At 43.5% G+C, this 17,821-nt stretch overlaps 2 protein-coding genes across 2 annotated transcripts; one reads left to right on the plus strand and one right to left on the minus strand.

Moving 5' to 3' along the window:
• Positions 1 to 13,528: 13,528 nt before the first annotated feature.
• On the minus strand, positions 13,529 to 14,935 carry LOC114451177 (uncharacterized). The gene is made up of 6 exons (XM_028429753.1): positions 14,890 to 14,935; positions 14,401 to 14,745; positions 14,264 to 14,305; positions 14,035 to 14,151; positions 13,918 to 13,949; positions 13,529 to 13,652 (listed from the first exon to the last, which is right to left on the minus strand). The coding sequence occupies exons 1-6, from the start codon at positions 14,933 to 14,935 to the stop codon at positions 13,536 to 13,538; spliced, it is 699 nt and encodes a 232-aa protein (XP_028285554.1). The 3' UTR covers positions 13,529 to 13,535.
• Positions 14,936 to 16,260: 1,325 nt separating this feature from the next.
• LOC114450697 (uncharacterized) lies at positions 16,261 to 17,706 on the plus strand. Its single transcript, XM_028428987.1, has 3 exons — positions 16,261 to 16,311; positions 16,405 to 16,764; positions 17,117 to 17,706. The coding sequence occupies exons 1-3, from the start codon at positions 16,281 to 16,283 to the stop codon at positions 17,563 to 17,565; spliced, it is 840 nt and encodes a 279-aa protein (XP_028284788.1). The 5' UTR covers positions 16,261 to 16,280; the 3' UTR covers positions 17,566 to 17,706.
• The last annotated feature ends 115 nt before the right edge of the window (positions 17,707 to 17,821 follow it).

A 17,821-nucleotide genomic window follows, 5' to 3' on the forward strand; every position in this document is an offset into this window, starting at 1 on the left:
AGTCGCAATAGAGGCAGATTATTATTACTGGAATATGATAAAATATGATGGATATTTCTGATATAATACAAATATATAACAAGACATGCATACAATTTAGAGAAAAGCCTATAAATCCTATAAATAAACACAATATATATGTATTCATGTCATATTTGGTTTTACCTGACTTGGCTCTGTGTTCTGTTCTTTATTAGCTAAGTAACAGAAATGAGACATGTGGTCAGTTTAATGCAGTTTTGCGTTATTGGCACAACTATGAGAAAAACTATGGAAAAGTACCTGTCTGAAGTTTCCTGATTTGAACAACCAGACCTATGATGACGATTACAAGGAAAATGGTGACAGCCCCCAGGGTCAGCTTCACTGTGTTCTCTGCGTCTGCTATGAGATCATAAAATAGACAAAAGTGGCTGAAATGTTTAAGCTTTGAATGTGTGATTATTTGGACAGTTAAAGAATTCTTACATTTATATTTGTTGTTCATGTCACTGTGAGGGTCCTCACTGCCTTTAAAGGGACATGATTTAATACTTAATCATATTATATTCAGCATACAGGATGTTGAAGACAGTGATATTGGTGATATAAGGAAAGTAAAGCCTGTTCAGTTATCTTACCTTCAACATGTAAATGTGTCACACTAACATGTAGAACTCCACTTGTGTAAAATCCACAGAAATACAGCCCTGAGTCTGATAAATCCACTTGTTTGATTGCGAGAAAGATGGTGGTCATGTTGGAGCTCATTTGAAAGCTTTCATTTTTAAATGCATGACAATATGAGGGATTGCTGCTAAATCCAGTCATAACAGAGACACAGCTGACCATGTTAATGTTGACCAGTCTGAGCCAGAATAGGATCACTGCATTGTTGGGAATGTTGGGGCAATGCAGTGTGACGTCTTTACCAGGCTGGACCTCCACAGTGTTAAACCCTGAACCTGAGACAGGGATCCAGACTGTAACACACAGCAGAAATGACAGGAAAGATACGTGTGTAAAAAACACCTTTGTAAACACACAATGGTTAAATTGTGCTAAAAATACATTTATACATGAGAAATGATGTGAATAATAGATGAAAGCCTGTACTTACAAATGATGCAGAAACTTAAAGCTGAATTTAAGGCAGAGTTCATCATTGTGCGTATGACTGAAAGTCTGCAGTGTCCGTAAATGATGTGTGACCCAGGAAGGAGGCTCTCAGTTTAAGAGGCGGAGTGTTTCTGCTGCCAAACCAGTTGTTCAGTCTATATACAGTTATAACACTAAATATTTAATATTCAGAAGATATGATACAAATAAAATGTAACACATTTAACACATAATAATAAGAAAATCTTCCTAATTTCATTTTTTTCGCAAATAAAATAATGGGCTTTATAAATAACCTGTTGTCTTCATGTTGTCTGCTGTCACATTGTACATTATTATCTGCTGTTGTAGTATTGGAATATACTCTGGCCTTAGAGAGGTTAGGTTAGAGAGGTCACCTTAAGAGGTGACCTGTGAGGTCATCTGCATTTATGCCCCACCCAAAATCGAGACAAACTCTGTGTATTTCATCACAATGCTGCCATCTGTAATCTGAAATATTTTATTTTTTTTTATACACGTTCTGTTACCTGGAGGACTCGGTGATCCAAACAGTGTTAGTCTTGTTCTGACTGATAGCAAATGTGCATAAAAAAGGAGTGTGGGGGTGGGGGTGGGGTTTACTTTATATTTATTTACTCTCCCATGTTCTGTGCTCTTCTTCGGGCCCTATTGAAATGCAAGATTTATTATTAGGGCCCGAGCACCGAATGGTGCAAGAGCCCTATTGAAATGCAAGCGTTTCTTATTATTATACTTGATTATTCTTCCGGCTCCGGCATCGCGATTTTGACCCCCTGAACATGCTTAAAAACTCACCAAACTTGGCACAAAATTTTCCCCTGACGAACATCGCAACTTGCCACTGTCACCATTGGTGGGCGTGGCCACATGACTCTGCAGTGCCCCCTAAAGTGTGAAAATATTCACCGCAAGTGCTACAGACTTCAGACTCGGTACACTGATGTATTGCCTTGTGACAAGAAAAAAAGCCTCTTGGACGAAAATTCCACGACGTACAGAAAGTCCGCCATTTTGCAAAAACCACGCCATGTTCCAATTTGCACTCCCTGCAGTTTTGTGCCCTCCCCCTAGGGGACTTGCTCCATTGGCCTGAAAATTGGTGTGCTTGCCCTTAAGGGGTCAAGGACCAATAGTTATCAAAACCGCAGCACTTCATCATACGGTCTGGCTGTGGTGCCACCACAAAGTTGACCCTTCGCCAACACACGGGAAATGGATGTTTTTGTGGCTGTATCTCTCACATACTTCATCCAATGTGGATCAAAAAAATCAGGCATGCTGAGCCTGTCATTCTGAACAGATTGATATAAATATATGCACATGCGGGCGTGGGCAGATGGCTCGCTAGCGCCCCCTACTTTGACATGTGGGTTGCACTTAAACCTACACACATGAAAATAGGTACACATATGTAACACCTGTAGCCGTGAAAAAAAGTCTCTTGGAGGTATCCTCTAAAACGCACAGGTAGTCCGCCATTTTAGAAAAACCACGCCATTTTGCATTTTTTTCTCCCCACACTTTTACGAACTCCTCCTACTGTATTTGTCCAATCCATCTGAAACTTGATCTGGTTAGGCATTAGGGACCAAACGTTATCAAAAATGCAGCACTTCATGCTCTGTTGCTGGCTGATGAGTTTCTACACTCCAAAACAATTGTACAAATATATATTTTTTCTTTTTCTTTTTAGTTACTGAAGAAGAAATGGCTGATAACATCGTCTTAAAAATAAATGTATGTTCTTTTCACACTGCTGTCTCTTCTTGTTAATTGAAATCTTATCTACTATTCTAACATGTCTATAACTAATCAAATAGCCAAAGTTCAGGACAGGCAGGAAGAGCATTCTGTTACATAATTTCTACTTCTTAGTGAAGATCCTTGGATGTCCTTGTGTTTACTCTGTCACTGCGGAATGTTTTTTTCATTCTCATCATCATTACATTACTTACATTGCATCACATATCTCCCATAACATATTTTTAATGGTTCTTGACTAAAGAACCATTTTTTTTTTTTACACATCCTGCCAGGTTTGGTAGAGAGGACTCAGGCGCAGGCAGATGGTTCAACATTAAAAGTGAGTTTATTGCTTATTAAACACAAAAAATACAAGGTGAAACATTAGAGCAGGGCAAACAATGACAAAGGTGGAAATACAGGGGAAGTAAAAGCACAAAGGGAGACAGGACTTTCAAAGTAAAACAGGAAACATGACCAAACCAAAGGAACATAAAGCAGGTCAACACAGGGACCTCAAACAAATCCAGAAAAACCCAAATGATACATAATAATCACGAAACAAATATGACCCATAATACCAAACCATGACACATCCATCCAAGAATCCAGGTACTTTGATAGAAAAGTAATGCTGCTCTATCCAGATCCTAGTCCAGATTCTGCAAATAAAAGCCAAGAGAGGTCTCATAGGTCAGAGGTCATAAACCATGAAGTGATTGATTGAACTTGTACACCAATGTACACCAAATCTTTGATTTAGCTACTGCATAATCATAGTCCAGTTTATGAACAACAAAATTCAATCTGATAATTGTGATGGACATGAAAACAGAAAAGTTGAAAAACATATTTGAACTGTACCAGTCTTGAGCCTCATAATTACACCAAGGCCAATGATGAACTTATTGAGAACAACAGCCACGCCTGTCAGGATCAGACTGGATAGGTTTGTTGTTTCATCAGGCTCTTCTACAAGAATCATAAGAGACTAGACTTTAACTTGAGTATCATTGAGTATCATTAAACTCTACAAGTCCAGACGCCTTGCTTCAACCTTCTCTATGTATGATGACCTGGATGACTGAGAATCTTCATCAACATGTTGCCAATCACTTTGGGAAGGTCACCCTACGATTGGTGAGGGAACATGAAAAGACCTCTAGGAAACTGGCAGACTACAGGAACCACCTACGCTTCAGCCTGAGATGCAGACAGGAAAAGTTAACCCCGAACAGCCTACGTCTCGGATCCACTGTCAAAGGCCACAGAGCAGACACCATCCTGCAGAAAGCCCAGAACCAACTCCTCAACAAAAGGATCAGACAGATCAACTTCACCATAGACGCTCTCATGGTCACCACGGAGCAGACAAGATCACAGCTTGCCACCCTCCTACCCAGCGAAGTCATGGATGAAGTCATCAAACTGACTGAAAAAGTCCAGACGGCACAGCACACCAGGGGTAAGGAACGACAAAAACGCAAATTCCATAAATTGAAAACTGTTTCCTCTGTTAAAAATGCAGCTAACCTTCACACATGGAGGAGGGAAGACCACTCCAGGACACCCAGGACAAATGGGTAAAGAACCTTTCAGACAGACAACTGAGCCAGCCGGAAAAAGACGTGTTGGCCAAAGGACTCAACTTTGCCATCTCGCCAGAGCAGATTCCAGTGGTGGACCTCATCACAGCCATCAAGTACAACAACCTGACAGACACAGAAGCTGAGCAACTCCGCTTGAAGGTCACAGCCACACTCTCCACTGCTAAAGCACCGCCATCCAACCTCTCCAGTGATGAAAGGAAGGCCCTGATTGCACTACAAAAGGACCGGGACATCACCATCTTATCAGCAGACAAAGGAAGATGCACAGTGGTGCTCAACACACAGGACTACCACTCCAAAGTGACAGATCTCCTCAGTGACACAGCCACATATGAGACACTGAAGAGGGACCCCACCGGAAACTACAAGAAGAAACTAGTCAGCTACCTACAAAAACTGGAGAAGGATCAAATAAACAACCGCAAGCTCTACTTTCGACTGTATCCTGGGGAAGCCACTCCACGTCTGTATGGACTCCCCAAGATACACAGGAAGGAGTCCCCCTCAGACCCATCGTCAGCAGCACAAACTCAGTCACATACAACGTGGCTAAGAACTTGGCTGAACTCCTGACACCACTGGTAGGTGACACACCGCATCCCATCCACAACTCTCAGGACTTTGTGAACAGGGTGAAGATCTCATTTGATGTCACCTCCTTGTTCACCTGCATCCCTACATCAGAAGCCACAGAGATGGTAAGGACGTGCCTCAAAAAAGACAGCACACTCAAGGAGAGAACCAACCTAACGCCAGATCTGTGACCTGCTGGACCTCTGCCTGACCACCACTTATTTCCAGGACAATGGGAACTTTTACAGACAGAAGCACGGGTGTGCGATGGGATCACCTGTGTCTCCTATTGTGGCCAACCTCTACATGGAAGAAGTGGAGAGAAGAGCCCTGAGTTCCTATCCTGGAACCACCCCCACCCACTGGTTTAGCTATGTGGATGACACCTGGGTCAAAATCAAGACCAACGAAGTGGAACGGTTCACAGAACACATCAACGCAGTGGATAACAACATCAAGTTCACTCGCGAGGACACCAAGGACAACAATCTGGCCTTCTTGGACTGCACAGTACATATTGAGGAGGACAGGAGCCTCAATGTGGAAGTGTACAGGAAACCCACACACACAGACCAGTACATGTTGTTTGATTCACACCACCCACTGGAACACAAACTGGGAGTCATCAGGACCCTGCAGCACAGAGCACAAACTGTACCAACCAGCTCAGAGGGGAAGAAGAAGGAGCAACACCACATCAGGAAGGCCCTGCAAACATGTGGCTACCCGAAGTGGGCACTCATCAAAGCCACAAAAACAAGACCCCCCAACAACAAGAAGAAGGACGACACCAGGCGGAGAAAGAACATCTCCATTCCATATGTGTCAGAAGTATCAGAGAAACTCCGCAGGATCTTCAACAACCATGACATACCGGTCCATTTCAAACCTATGACAACACTGAGACAGAGACTGGTTCACCCGAAGGATAAGATTCCCAGGGAGAAACACAGCAATGTGATATATGCAGTCCAGTGCAGTGAGGAATGCTCTGATCTGTACATTGGAGAAACTAAACAACCATTCCACAGAAGAATGGCTCAGCACAGGAGAGCCACCTCCTCAGGACAAGACTCAGCTGTTCACCTCCACCTCAAAGACAAAGGACACTCCTTTGAGGACAACAATGTTCACATTTTAGACAGGGAGGAAAGGTGGTATGAAAGAGCAGTCAAGGAAGCCATCTATGTTAAGCTGGAAAAACCTTCCCTTAACAGAGGTGGTGGCCTCAGACATCATCTTTCCACCACATACAATGCAGTGATTCCATCCATTCCCAGGAAGTTTGCACATACTCACAGCAAGAACAAAGGGCTGTCAACCAGTCCCCCTCCGGCAGTTTTATAGTCGTTAACCAGTCGTTAGACACACCTGGCCCAGTCAGCCAGAACATCACACGTAAGTATGGAAACATTTAGTGCTATTGTTTTTAAGTTTTTTTTTAAGTTTTACCCAGACCCACCCACATAGGTCTGTAACCACATATAAACCATGTTTCCCCACCAAACAGTTAGAACTGATGAAGCTGCTTGGATGAGCAGCGAAACGTCTTCTAGAAAACTGTACAAGTCCAGACGCCTTGCTTCAACCTTCTCTACGTATGATGACCTGGATGACTGAGAATCTTCATCAACACATTGAGTATCATTAAGTTCACCACTACCTTAACAGATAATATTATTTCTATTTTTCCATCACAACTAGATCATGTCTTTTGTGTATATAAACAACATTCTTACCTTGAACCTTTAAATACGTTGCACTGACTGTCAAGAGTCAGGTTTGAGCCAGAGCTTTTATTTTTGTATTTTGTTATGTTATCCTGATTCTGGCTTTATTCTCTGTTTTTGTATTTACTTCCTGTTTTATTTTGAAAGCACTGACCTCCCTCTCATTCCAGGTGTCTTGACTTCCCCTTCCTTGTGTGCTCCCTCCTCCTCCCGGGGATTACCTGCCCTGACCTTAATGTGTGCCACCTGTGTCTCATTGTCTCCAAGCCTCCCTTGTATATCTAGTCTGTCTTCCCTTCACTCAGTGTCAGTTTTTTCTTTTTCCCTGCGGGTTTGTGTCGTCTCCGTGAGCCTTGCCAGCCTTCACATTGAATGACTCCAAGCTATGGTAAAACCTTGAATTACTGAACTAATTTTGGAACCCATTGCTAAGGAAATCTCCTTTTGACTTTTTGAACTGACTCCGTGGAAAGAGTTCTCTTTGGCCCTGTTCACACTGGTGGAAAAAATGTGGCTTAAGCAGGATTTGGCCGCCTCCAGATCAATCCAGATGTGTTTTTTTTCGAGTGTGAACACCTCCAATCTGGCTGAATCCAGTTTTCAGATCTAGCAGGATTGGCTCAAATGTGGCTCAGGTGTGAACGCAAATGTGGCTAGCGAATCCGGCTAGCCACATTATTAGCCATATTACGAGGCGCCACCTAGTGGTTTGGAGAACAGCAAACACGCTGGATGAAGCCCAATTGAGTGCGGACACAACTGTGTGCTAGCCAGATTTGAAAATAGGTCTGAACGCATCCAGCTTAAAGGCTGTCTGGGCTCAATCCTACTCTAGCTGGAATGACTTTCTCCAGTGTGAACGGGGCCTAAGTGTTAAGGAAATAAACTATTTTTGTTAAACCGTAACCCGCTCCTGTCCTGCATCTGTGTCCTCACCTTGAGACCGAAGCCTGACATTACAAACTGACCATCATGGACGCAGCAGACAGTGAGCTGGTACGGACGGCGCTCTCCGGACATGGACGGCAGCTTAGACAACATGAAGAGCAACTCGAGCGCCTCCACCAAGCCTATGTAGAGCTCTCCGGAACCACGGAACGCCAGTACACCGCCCTGACCGAGCAGATTGGAAGGCTCGTACATCAGCTCCAACAACAGCGACTTCCTGCTAATCCACCCGTACATTTCCCAATGCAGATTGCTGTTTGCTCGTCAACCGTCCGCCTTCCCCACCGACGAGTCAAAGATCTCCCTCTTCATTTCCAGTCTTTCCGGACGGGTTGAGTCGTGGGCTACAGCGGAGGTTGCCACACCTAACTGCGCGACCTACGAGACCTTCATCGCTGCCTTCTCGCAGGTTTTCCAGCGATCCCGGCCCGGAAGAGAGGCGGCTCGATCCCTGTTCAACCTCTCACAGGGAGCTCGTAGCATGGTGGATTATGCCATAGAATTCAGATCTTTAGCCACCGACCGTGGGTGGAACCAAACTTTGTTGTATGATGCCTTTTTGAATGGGCTATGGGATCAGCTGCAGGACAGGCTGATATCCGTTACCTGCCTCCTACACTGGATGATTTGATTTCCTTTGTGACTAAAATAGAAAACAGACTCTGTGATCGACAAAAGCTTTCCTATTCTCACAGAAGGGCAAGCAACCCTTCTCCTTCGGCTGCCTCGATAACACCCTCTTCTTCCTCCTCCACAGGTGAGCTCCCACCAGCCGGGCAGGGAGATGAGCCCATGCAGCTGGGTCGTAGCCGCCTGACCCCACTTCAAAGGGAGCACCGGAGACGGTCGGGTGAGTGTTTTTACTGTGGTCAGAAGGGTCACATGGTTGCAGGTTGCCGACTTCGCCCAAACGACCCCGCTCGTCGATAAAGGTGGGCAATTTGACGAGCGAGGGTCTATCGCCCACAAAATCAAATTCTTGTATTTTGGATGTCTCTCTTCTGTTTAAGGGTGGATCTTTTCCCACCAAAGCCCTTGCCGACTCCGGATCTGAACAGAACCTCCTTGATTTTGAGCTGGCCAGAGAGGTGGGCTTACATATGACTCCCCTGGATAAGACAATTCCCGTCACTTCACTAAATGGTCGTCTGGTTTCCACTGTCAAATTTATTTGTGCTCCCGTTCACCTAGTTTCTAGCAATCATCATGAGACCATTAAATTCTTTATTTTTTCTTCCCCTCAAAATCCAATAGTTCTTGGACACCCCTGGTTTGTGCTACACAATCCCATAATCGACTGGCCTTCCAGCCGAGTCACCGGCTGGAGTGATCATTGCCACGCCACCTGTCTGCGCTCAGCTCGACACCCAAGCCATGACCCTCCTGACTCGGTGGAAACGCCACCCTCGCCCGATCCGTCTCTGGTGCCTCCAGAGTATCACGACCTGGCTGTGGTGTTTAGCAAACGATGTTCTTCGTGATTTTCTGGCTCGCTTTGTATTTGTCTATTTGGACAATATCTTGGTGTTCTCTAGGAGTGCCACCGAACATAGGCGGCACGTTAGGATGGTGCTCCAGAGACTATTGGAGAATAAGTTTGTGAAGGCTGGCAAGTGCGATTTCACTCTCCCTCTGTTTTCTTTTTAGGTTACGTGGTGGCGGGCGGGGAGGTGAGATCCGACCCGGGGAAAGTCAAAGCCGTGCTGGAATGGCAGACCCCAGACAGCCGAAAACAACTTCAAACATTTTTAGGCTTCGCGAACTTCCTGAGGAGGTTTATCCGGGGCTACAGCACGGTGGCGGCTCCCCTGACGGCTCTCACCTCCCCGGCAGCTCCTTTTGTCTGGACACCTGAGGCGGATGCTGCCTTCCACCACCTTAAGTCTTTGTTTTCCTCCGCACCTGTCTTGATTCAGCCAGACCCCTCCAACCAGTTCATTGGCGAGGTTGACGCCTCAAACTATGGGGTAGGGGCGGTACTGTCTCAAAGGTCAGGAAAAGACAATAAGGTGCACCCTTGTGCATACTACTCCCGCCGGTTTTCTCCGGCGGAAAAGAACTATGATGTGGGAAACAAAGAACTCAGCCATTAAGCTGGCCTTAGAGGAATGGCGTCACTGGTTGGAGGGGTCAGAACAGCCCTTCGTAGTCTGGACCGATCACAAAAACCTGACCTACATCCGGACAGCGAAGAGGCTGAATTCAAGACAGGCGCAGTGGGCCTTGTTTTTTTTTATTTAATTTTATTATTTCCTGCCGCCGATTCTGGTGGCCCGGTCTGACTAAGGACACCAAGGAGTTTGTGGCAGCGTGCATAACCTGCGCCCAAGCTAAGTCCAGTAACCAGCCACCGGCCGGCGAACTTCAACCCCTCCCGGTGCCAGGACGGCCTTGGACTCATATCGCCCTGGACTTTGTCACAGGTTTGCCCCCTTCTAAGGGGAAAACAACTATACTCACCATAGTAGACCATTTTTTCCAAAGCTGCACACTTCATAGCACTCACCAAGTTACCCACTGCCTCTGAAACAGCCAACCTCCTCATCAAACATGTTTTCCGTCTCCATGGCATCCCCAGTGATGTTTCTGACCGCGGGCCCCAGTTTATCTCACAGGTTTGGCGGTCCTTTTGTGCTGCCTTTGGGGCAAACGTCAGTCTCTCCTCGGGGTTCCATCCACAGACCAATGGCCAGACCGAGAGGGCTGATCAGGACCTCAAAGCCGCCCTCCGATGTATCTGCGCCCGCCGCCAAGGATCTGCCATGGGTAGAGTACTCTCACAACATACTTACCTCATCTGCTTCTGGTCTCTCTCCATTTGAATCCTCCCTAGGATATCAACCCCCTCTGTTTCCCGAAGACGAAAAGGACATCGCGGTTCCTTCCGTACTACATCACTACGGTGGTGCAGACGCATCTGGCGGGAGGCCCGAGCAGCCCTGCTCCGTTCGTCTGCCCAGAACAAGAGGCTGGCTGACCGTCACCGTTCCAAGGCTCCATCCTATGCTGTGGGTCAGTCGGTTTACCTGTCAATGGCAAATATCAAGCTACGCACTGAATCCAAGAAGCTGTCTCCACGATTCATTGGACCCTTCGAAATAATAAAAATTGTGAACCCGGTCTCGGTCAAGCTCCGCCTCCCAAGTTCTATGAAGATTCACCCTGTCAGGAGTCAGGTTTGAGCCAGGGCTGACAAGCACCGGACTTCTGTGAATGTAAAATCCACAAAAGTACAACCCAGAATCAGATAGATCCACTTGCTTGATTTTGAAAAAGACTGTGGAAAGGTTGGACATCAATTCAAATTTGTCTTTTTCAACTCCACTGCAGAATGATGCAGGCTCAATAGAATTGTAAATGGAAGAAATACAGCATGGCAGGGTTCTGTTAAGTAGTCTAAACCAGACAATTAGAAGACTGTCTTCACACTTTCATCACTTCTTCCAACCACCTCTCCCTTGTCATCCTCCTCACACTTATCTCTCCTTCTCCCTTGCCCCTTTTCTCTCTCTCTGCCTCCCACTTAATCAGCTGGTTAATATAGAGCAACTCCCCCACCAATCAGCGGCCGAGCCGTCCCTCTCCAGCTGTCTTTCAGATCGATTTCAGCAACCATCCTCCACCCCAAGCACCACCAGTTCCTCATCAGGCCAAGGCCTCTTATCTCCTGCTCTTCAGCTCCTTCACCTCGACCAGGTCTAGACCCGGGGGGATTCCTGTTTTCCTCATCTCCTGTCCTTTCCCACTTTCGGATGTCGGTCATCTCATCGGGGTCTAGAATGCCAAAGCACAATTCATTCATTCATTGTGCTTCAATAAATATTTCATTAAACATCTAGTCTCTCCTGATTGAAATACTGAGAGAGCGATCCAGCCTGAAACAAACAGACAAGAGGAGAGCTATGTAAGCTTCAAACTGTTTTCTTCTCCATTTTCAGTAACAATAAAGTGATGGGGGCAAATGTGTGAGGACATGATTTTCGGGCTGTGCAGCTATTGAAACCTGCATAAAAGTGAAAAGAGTGTTTGAAAAAGGGGCTGGTGTGAGATGGTGTCAAAGGGCCACTGCTTTTGTTGCATGCATTTTTATTTCAGAGCTAAAGGCTAGTCTCTCTGTGGCTTTCGTTTTTGTTGTCAGCGCAGTGGAAAATAACAGACTTGTTGCATCTGCATGTGCATGCAGGCGCAAGAAGAGTAGCCCTTTGTTTTTTCATACGCATATTCACTGGCAGTCTAGAGAAAACTAAGCAAGCAAAATGTCAATATATCTACTGAAACAAGAAACAATCTGATCATGGCTACATGAGTGTAAGCAGCAGTTTTAATGTAGTGTTACACTTTGTACTGAAAACAACTCATGTGATGTTTGTGGTCATTGCTAAAGTCTTCCTGTGGTTATTTCAGACTCATACAATGTTTATCACCTCTTGTAAGACTGGAATATTCCATGTTGTTCATTTATCTTGGTATCTAGTCAGATATAAGTGGGTCAGTTATCATTGCTTTTTTTACACTTTATCAAGCCGCAGTGACTGTAGAGACACTGTACCACACTGCTCTCTTCCTGTGAGGTGATTTATCTCACACCTCCCACCTCCCCATTTGGCTTCCCACTATAACTACATGGCAGCTATGGTGGCAGTTACACTCAACATACTTTGTGGCTCCTCCTCATCACAGTTGTTTTATGATGTGGATCTACGTCAGACAAAGGCAGAAAGACGTACTTTCTCTATGAATTTAGAAATTCATTGAGGCAAATATTTGTAAACTATCTGCAGAGCTACTACAAAGCAAATCTATCTTCTGGGGCATAGATGACATGAGTTTGCACTTCTCTCTTCAGTGCACAGCTGCCTTTTATTGTTTTGGGCCTCAGTGCTGCAGAGTTGTGGTCAAAAAAGTTTTCTTCCTGCAAATGAAGTGTTTTGAATTATACACTGAAACCAGAAACCCTAGAGTCTGTATTTGAACTTTTGACAAACTGATCATAGCATCGTGTACAGCAGCTGAGAGCATTATAACCAACCCCGTCTGCCTGTAATCTTCTGATTTGAAAACTGACTCCACCCAGCACCTCTTTCTCCACACTATGCAAGACACTCATCGTGCATCTTAAAGTATTCAGTCCCTCATTTGCAACTAAGTAACAAAATAAAAGATTAGTTAAATAACAGTAAACTCAACTGAAACTGTATATGTAACAAATTACGCGTGAACTGAACCTTCATGAAGCTGCTTGTTTTTAACAGCCAAACCAATAACAGCCATCATGAAGAAAACAGTTAGACTGCCTAAAGTTACAGTCATCAGGTTTGTGTTTCCATCTGGTTTCTCTGCCTTGATTTGCACATTTACTTAAGCATTGCTTCTTTTGTGAATATCTAAATGCATTAGCTTGTCTAAACTGACAGTTGTGGTGCTTTATACTTTCCATCAGAGGTGTGACCTCAAGTCTTTTACTTCAGTTGTGCTCAGACCACACTCTGCTTTCTTCCTGTCTAACCAGTGATGTTTATATTATTCTTCTCACAGCAGACTGTTTAACTCCACCCATGAGAACGTTCGACAATCCTCCATGCCTGTTCAGACTCCTCCTCTATCACACTTCAAGCTTGTCCTATTTACTTTTACACAGTTAGCAGACCAGAGAAATAGACACTGTGACCACACTCAAAAAACAAAGATGATTAGAAGGACTGCACAGAGTCTGAATGCAGAGCTGTTAGGCACATTTTATTTTCACTCCCACACCAAATAGATCAGCAGGTTGATATGATAAAGCTGCAGTTCCAGGTGCTTCCTGACTCTATCTGGTGGCAGCATACACAACGTTTGACTGCAGCTCTCTTTTGGGCCTGTGGCTCCTTTTTGCTTTTGCCTGGAAACTCAGAGCTGCATAGTTCAGATCATCTGACCTCAAATTCTGTAAAATAGCAAATCAGGATGATTACTCACAAACTGTATCGCACAGCTTGTAGCTCAGTTTACCAAAAATAAATATAAATGTGTGCCTACACACAAAAAGGATCATGAAAACTGGATTTAATTATAGGTTTGGTTCTCTAGATCTGTTTAACAATACGAACCAGGAGGAACAAAGATGACATTTAGTGACAAAACCATGAGAGAATAAAAGCTGATATTAGCATAGCGGCACAGCAACACAATACAGTATAAGAAATGCTCACCTTGCTTTGTTCTGGCTGCTGTTCATTTATGGCTAAAGGCAAAAAGAAACACATAGTGAATTGTTACTTTACTCTTTGCCCATCAGAGGCAAACAACAAATCAAAAGCCTGCTGTACCTTTCTTAAGTTTCTGGAGTTTTGCAGCCAGAGCAATGACTGTAGTAGTGAGTAACACACTCAAACCACCCAGAACAATGCTGTTTAAAGTTGGGGTTGTTATTCCTTCAGCTTGTTCTACAAAAGATACATATACAACATATACATAAACTTTCAGTCCTAAAATCTGAAATCAATCTCTTTATCTATTACTTTTTTTAAAAAAAGACAAAAAAAAATACTTTCTTACCTTGAGTATTTATGTTAGTTGCACAGTTGGAGCCACTGGTGCCTGTAATCAATGTGCATAACATTATTTTATGTATATATACATTCATACATTCTGTATTAACTGGAAGTGTTATTGGCTCCACCACAAAATTTTACCTTGAATGTTTAACTCAATGACTTTTGCAATAACTGTATGTGCTTTCATGTAAAATCCACAGAAGTACAGCCCAGAGTCCGATAAATTTACCCAGTTGATGTTTAGAAAAACAGTGGAGACGTTGGAACTCATTTCAAATTTTCCATGGTGAACTCCATCACAGAATGAAGCAGTGTGTTGATAGCCGTACATAGAAGAGATACAGTTGCCCTTGGTTCTGTTGACTATTCTGAAAAACTCTGTCAGAGAGGGACTTGTGGAGATGTTGCGGCAGCTCAGTGTGACATTTTCACCATGCAGGACCTCCACAGACTGAGACTCACATCCTGAGACAGTAATCCAGCCTGAAACAAACAGCAGAGATGTTATATTTACTCCTGAGCTGATAATATCATCAAAATGGATAAATAGTGTTTATAGCTGAGAATAAATCCTTATTATGAAGCAATTTCCCTCTGGGATTAATAAAGTATTTCTGATTCACTCACCGTGGCTGCAGAAGAGTAAAATGGTTATTGCCGTGAAGCTCCTCATCCTGCATATAACCCTGTAACAGCACGGGCTCTTCTTATATTATGTAGGGGGTTTCATTAGAAAGGGGCGTGGTACTGAACAGTTCATGCTAGAAGGCTTAAACTTTCCACAAGCGAATATCTCTACAACATGCAGTGTGAGACAAAACCTGCTTCAAGCAATTTTAGTCGCACATATTTATACAGCCATTGTGAAAGTTGTTCTTGCCTAATTCAACAGCGAGTAAACTATAACTATAAAAGAAAACTTTGTTGACACACTGGAATCCAAAGATTCCCCCAGGCTTCTAGTTTGGACTTTTGTGGACCAAAGCAGCTGTTAGACAATCTGATGTCAGACTTGGTTTGTGTCTACAGCAAGAAACTGACCGCCATAACTGTGGTCGGTTTTTGCACTAATTAGTCTGAACCAATTAGTGAGCTTGATCTTGTCTAGTTTGAGATTGTGTGATTTGCAAAGTGAAAATTTAAAGTGTAGTGAAGAGTGAAAAATGCTAGTGAGAATGGAGCACGATAAGCATGAACATTAACCAGCAACCAGTAACTGACTGTAAGTTTGTTTGGTAAAGTACACCTACTATTTTAAACATATAAACAGTTCTAGGAATAAGGATCAGGCTATTATTGATGTGTATCCAACAAAATTGGGTTGTTACACAGACAGAACTTGTTCTATCTAATCATTTGTGTGGCCAGCCATAGTGTATCATGGGCAGCCCTGTAAGTGCCCATATTCTGTGTAACCAGCCATTCAGCAGCACTGACTCCCTGTACTGTGAAGTTACCACATCCTATGACCAAAATGTCATCTACACCCATATATGACTCACCACATATTTCAAGTTGTCCCCTGCAGGAGACGCTCCAGATCTCTGTTTACCAAAAAAAGTCTAAAAGTATAAAGAAGAGCAAAAACTAAAAATGTACCAGCTCAATAAACATACTGACTATTTATAACTGGCCAAGACACTTCTCAGTAAACTGCAGTGCTTTGAGATTTTTTTCACCTCCTCTATGCTTGTGTTGTCTAGTGTTGGTGGTTTTATTTCACACTGGTAGGTGAACGATTCATAATGCAGGCATTTGATACAACATGGAAACACAAGCTTGCATATCTCACGTCTAGCTCTTTTATTTTGTAGTCTCATCATCTGCCTGACATTTTTAAAGCATGTGGAAGCTAGAATATCCTTCTTTTAAATTTACTCTGTTGCTGCCCTTTTGTTTCATTTCCTACTTGACGGCCATGACGGATGTTTACTGTCACACAGTGTCTATGCAACCAATCAAATCTAACCCCGTTTTTGAAGCTTAGGTCTGCTTATTTGCTCAAGACGTCTGAGACGATGCTCCTGTGTACAATTCTCTGTGGAGTGTGTAAGTCTTTGAATATTAAATATCAGGAAATTTAAAATGTGAATATGAGATTAGTTCTCATTAACATTATGTTTGTTTGTTTTTGTGACTCAGTGCATCTGTCAGTTGTGATTCAGTCAGGAACAGTTGAACAGGACACTGGATCTGCCACGGTTGGACAAAATGTGACTTTACATTGCTTCTACAAAAGCCAAGTTGCGATGCACTTCTCCTGGTACCGACAGGCAATTGGTTTGAGGCCTGAGGTTTTGTCTTCTCTTTACAAACATGAAAAACCATCTGAAGTCTACCACTGGCTGGAGAAGAACCCCCGTTTTTCTGTAATGAGGCTGGAAGGATTGAATCATTTACATATCTCTGACGTCCAGGTCTCAGATTCAGCTACATATTATTGTGGAAGCTCACACTCCAACATGGTGGAATTTGGAGAAGGAGTCTTTCTGAGTGTTGAAGGTTTGTGCTTCTGTTTTTCCCTATTGTGATTGACCTGTGGTTGTATCTCCCCTTGCTTGGATAGCAGAAGATATTGTAAGTTTATCAAAGTGGTTTTGGATGAATGTAATAAGGCTTTTTAGGTTTTTGTCTATTTATACAGGAAGATACATATTGAATTTTTATGTAACAATTTTAAACAGGCACAAGTTTTAATCACTGTTTTATTGACAGTGTGAAAGGTCAGGGTCAGGAAACAGACAATCCCTGACCCAGCTTGGCTTGCATTCATGGTATTATCACTAACAAAATACTGTGAGTGGAAATTCTTTACATAATCAAAGTCATTTCACTAAGTGTCAATTCTCTTCAGGAAGTGACCGCAAGGAAATTGTCCAGGAGCCAGTGTCTAAAACCATCCAGCCTGGTGGCTCTGCTACTGTCAACTGCACTGTACACACTGGCAGCTGTGCTGGAGAACATCGTATCTACTGGTTCAGACATGGATCTGACCAAGGAATCCTTCACACACACACTGAGCAGTGTAACCCAGTCTCTGCATCCGAATCTTCCTCACAGAGCTGTGTCTACCATTTGCAGAATAAAAACCTGAGCTCTTATGATGCTGGAACTTACTACTGTGCCGTAGCTTCCTGTGGGGAGATAGTGTTCGGAAGCGGTAGCAAAGTGGTCGTCAGCAATGATGCCGACAACAAAGGGGCTAAGATAAGAATCTTAGTCTGGCTCTCCATTATTAGAGCTGGGATGCTGCTGGTTTTTGTGACAATTTGTCTCTTTGTGTTTGTGAGTAAGACCTGCTGATGTTCATGCTGCAGAAATTGTGTTGTATAGAGTTCTGCCACACAAGTAACATGAAAATGATTGATGAATGATGAGTGCTTACTTTTCATGTACAATAATAATAATATAATTACACTTTGCTAAATAAAACTGCCAAAAAAAATTTTTCAGTGTGTGAAATGAGCATGTACACACTCCAAAATAAAATATTTTACATTCTACATTCTTAAGTCCATGTATTAACAGGTCAAGTTAATATAAAAAAAGGTTAGAAAAG

The sequence above is a fragment of the Parambassis ranga genome, chromosome 18 (genome assembly GCF_900634625.1).
Source record: "Parambassis ranga chromosome 18, fParRan2.1, whole genome shotgun sequence".
NCBI lineage: Eukaryota > Metazoa > Chordata > Actinopteri > Ambassidae > Parambassis > Parambassis ranga.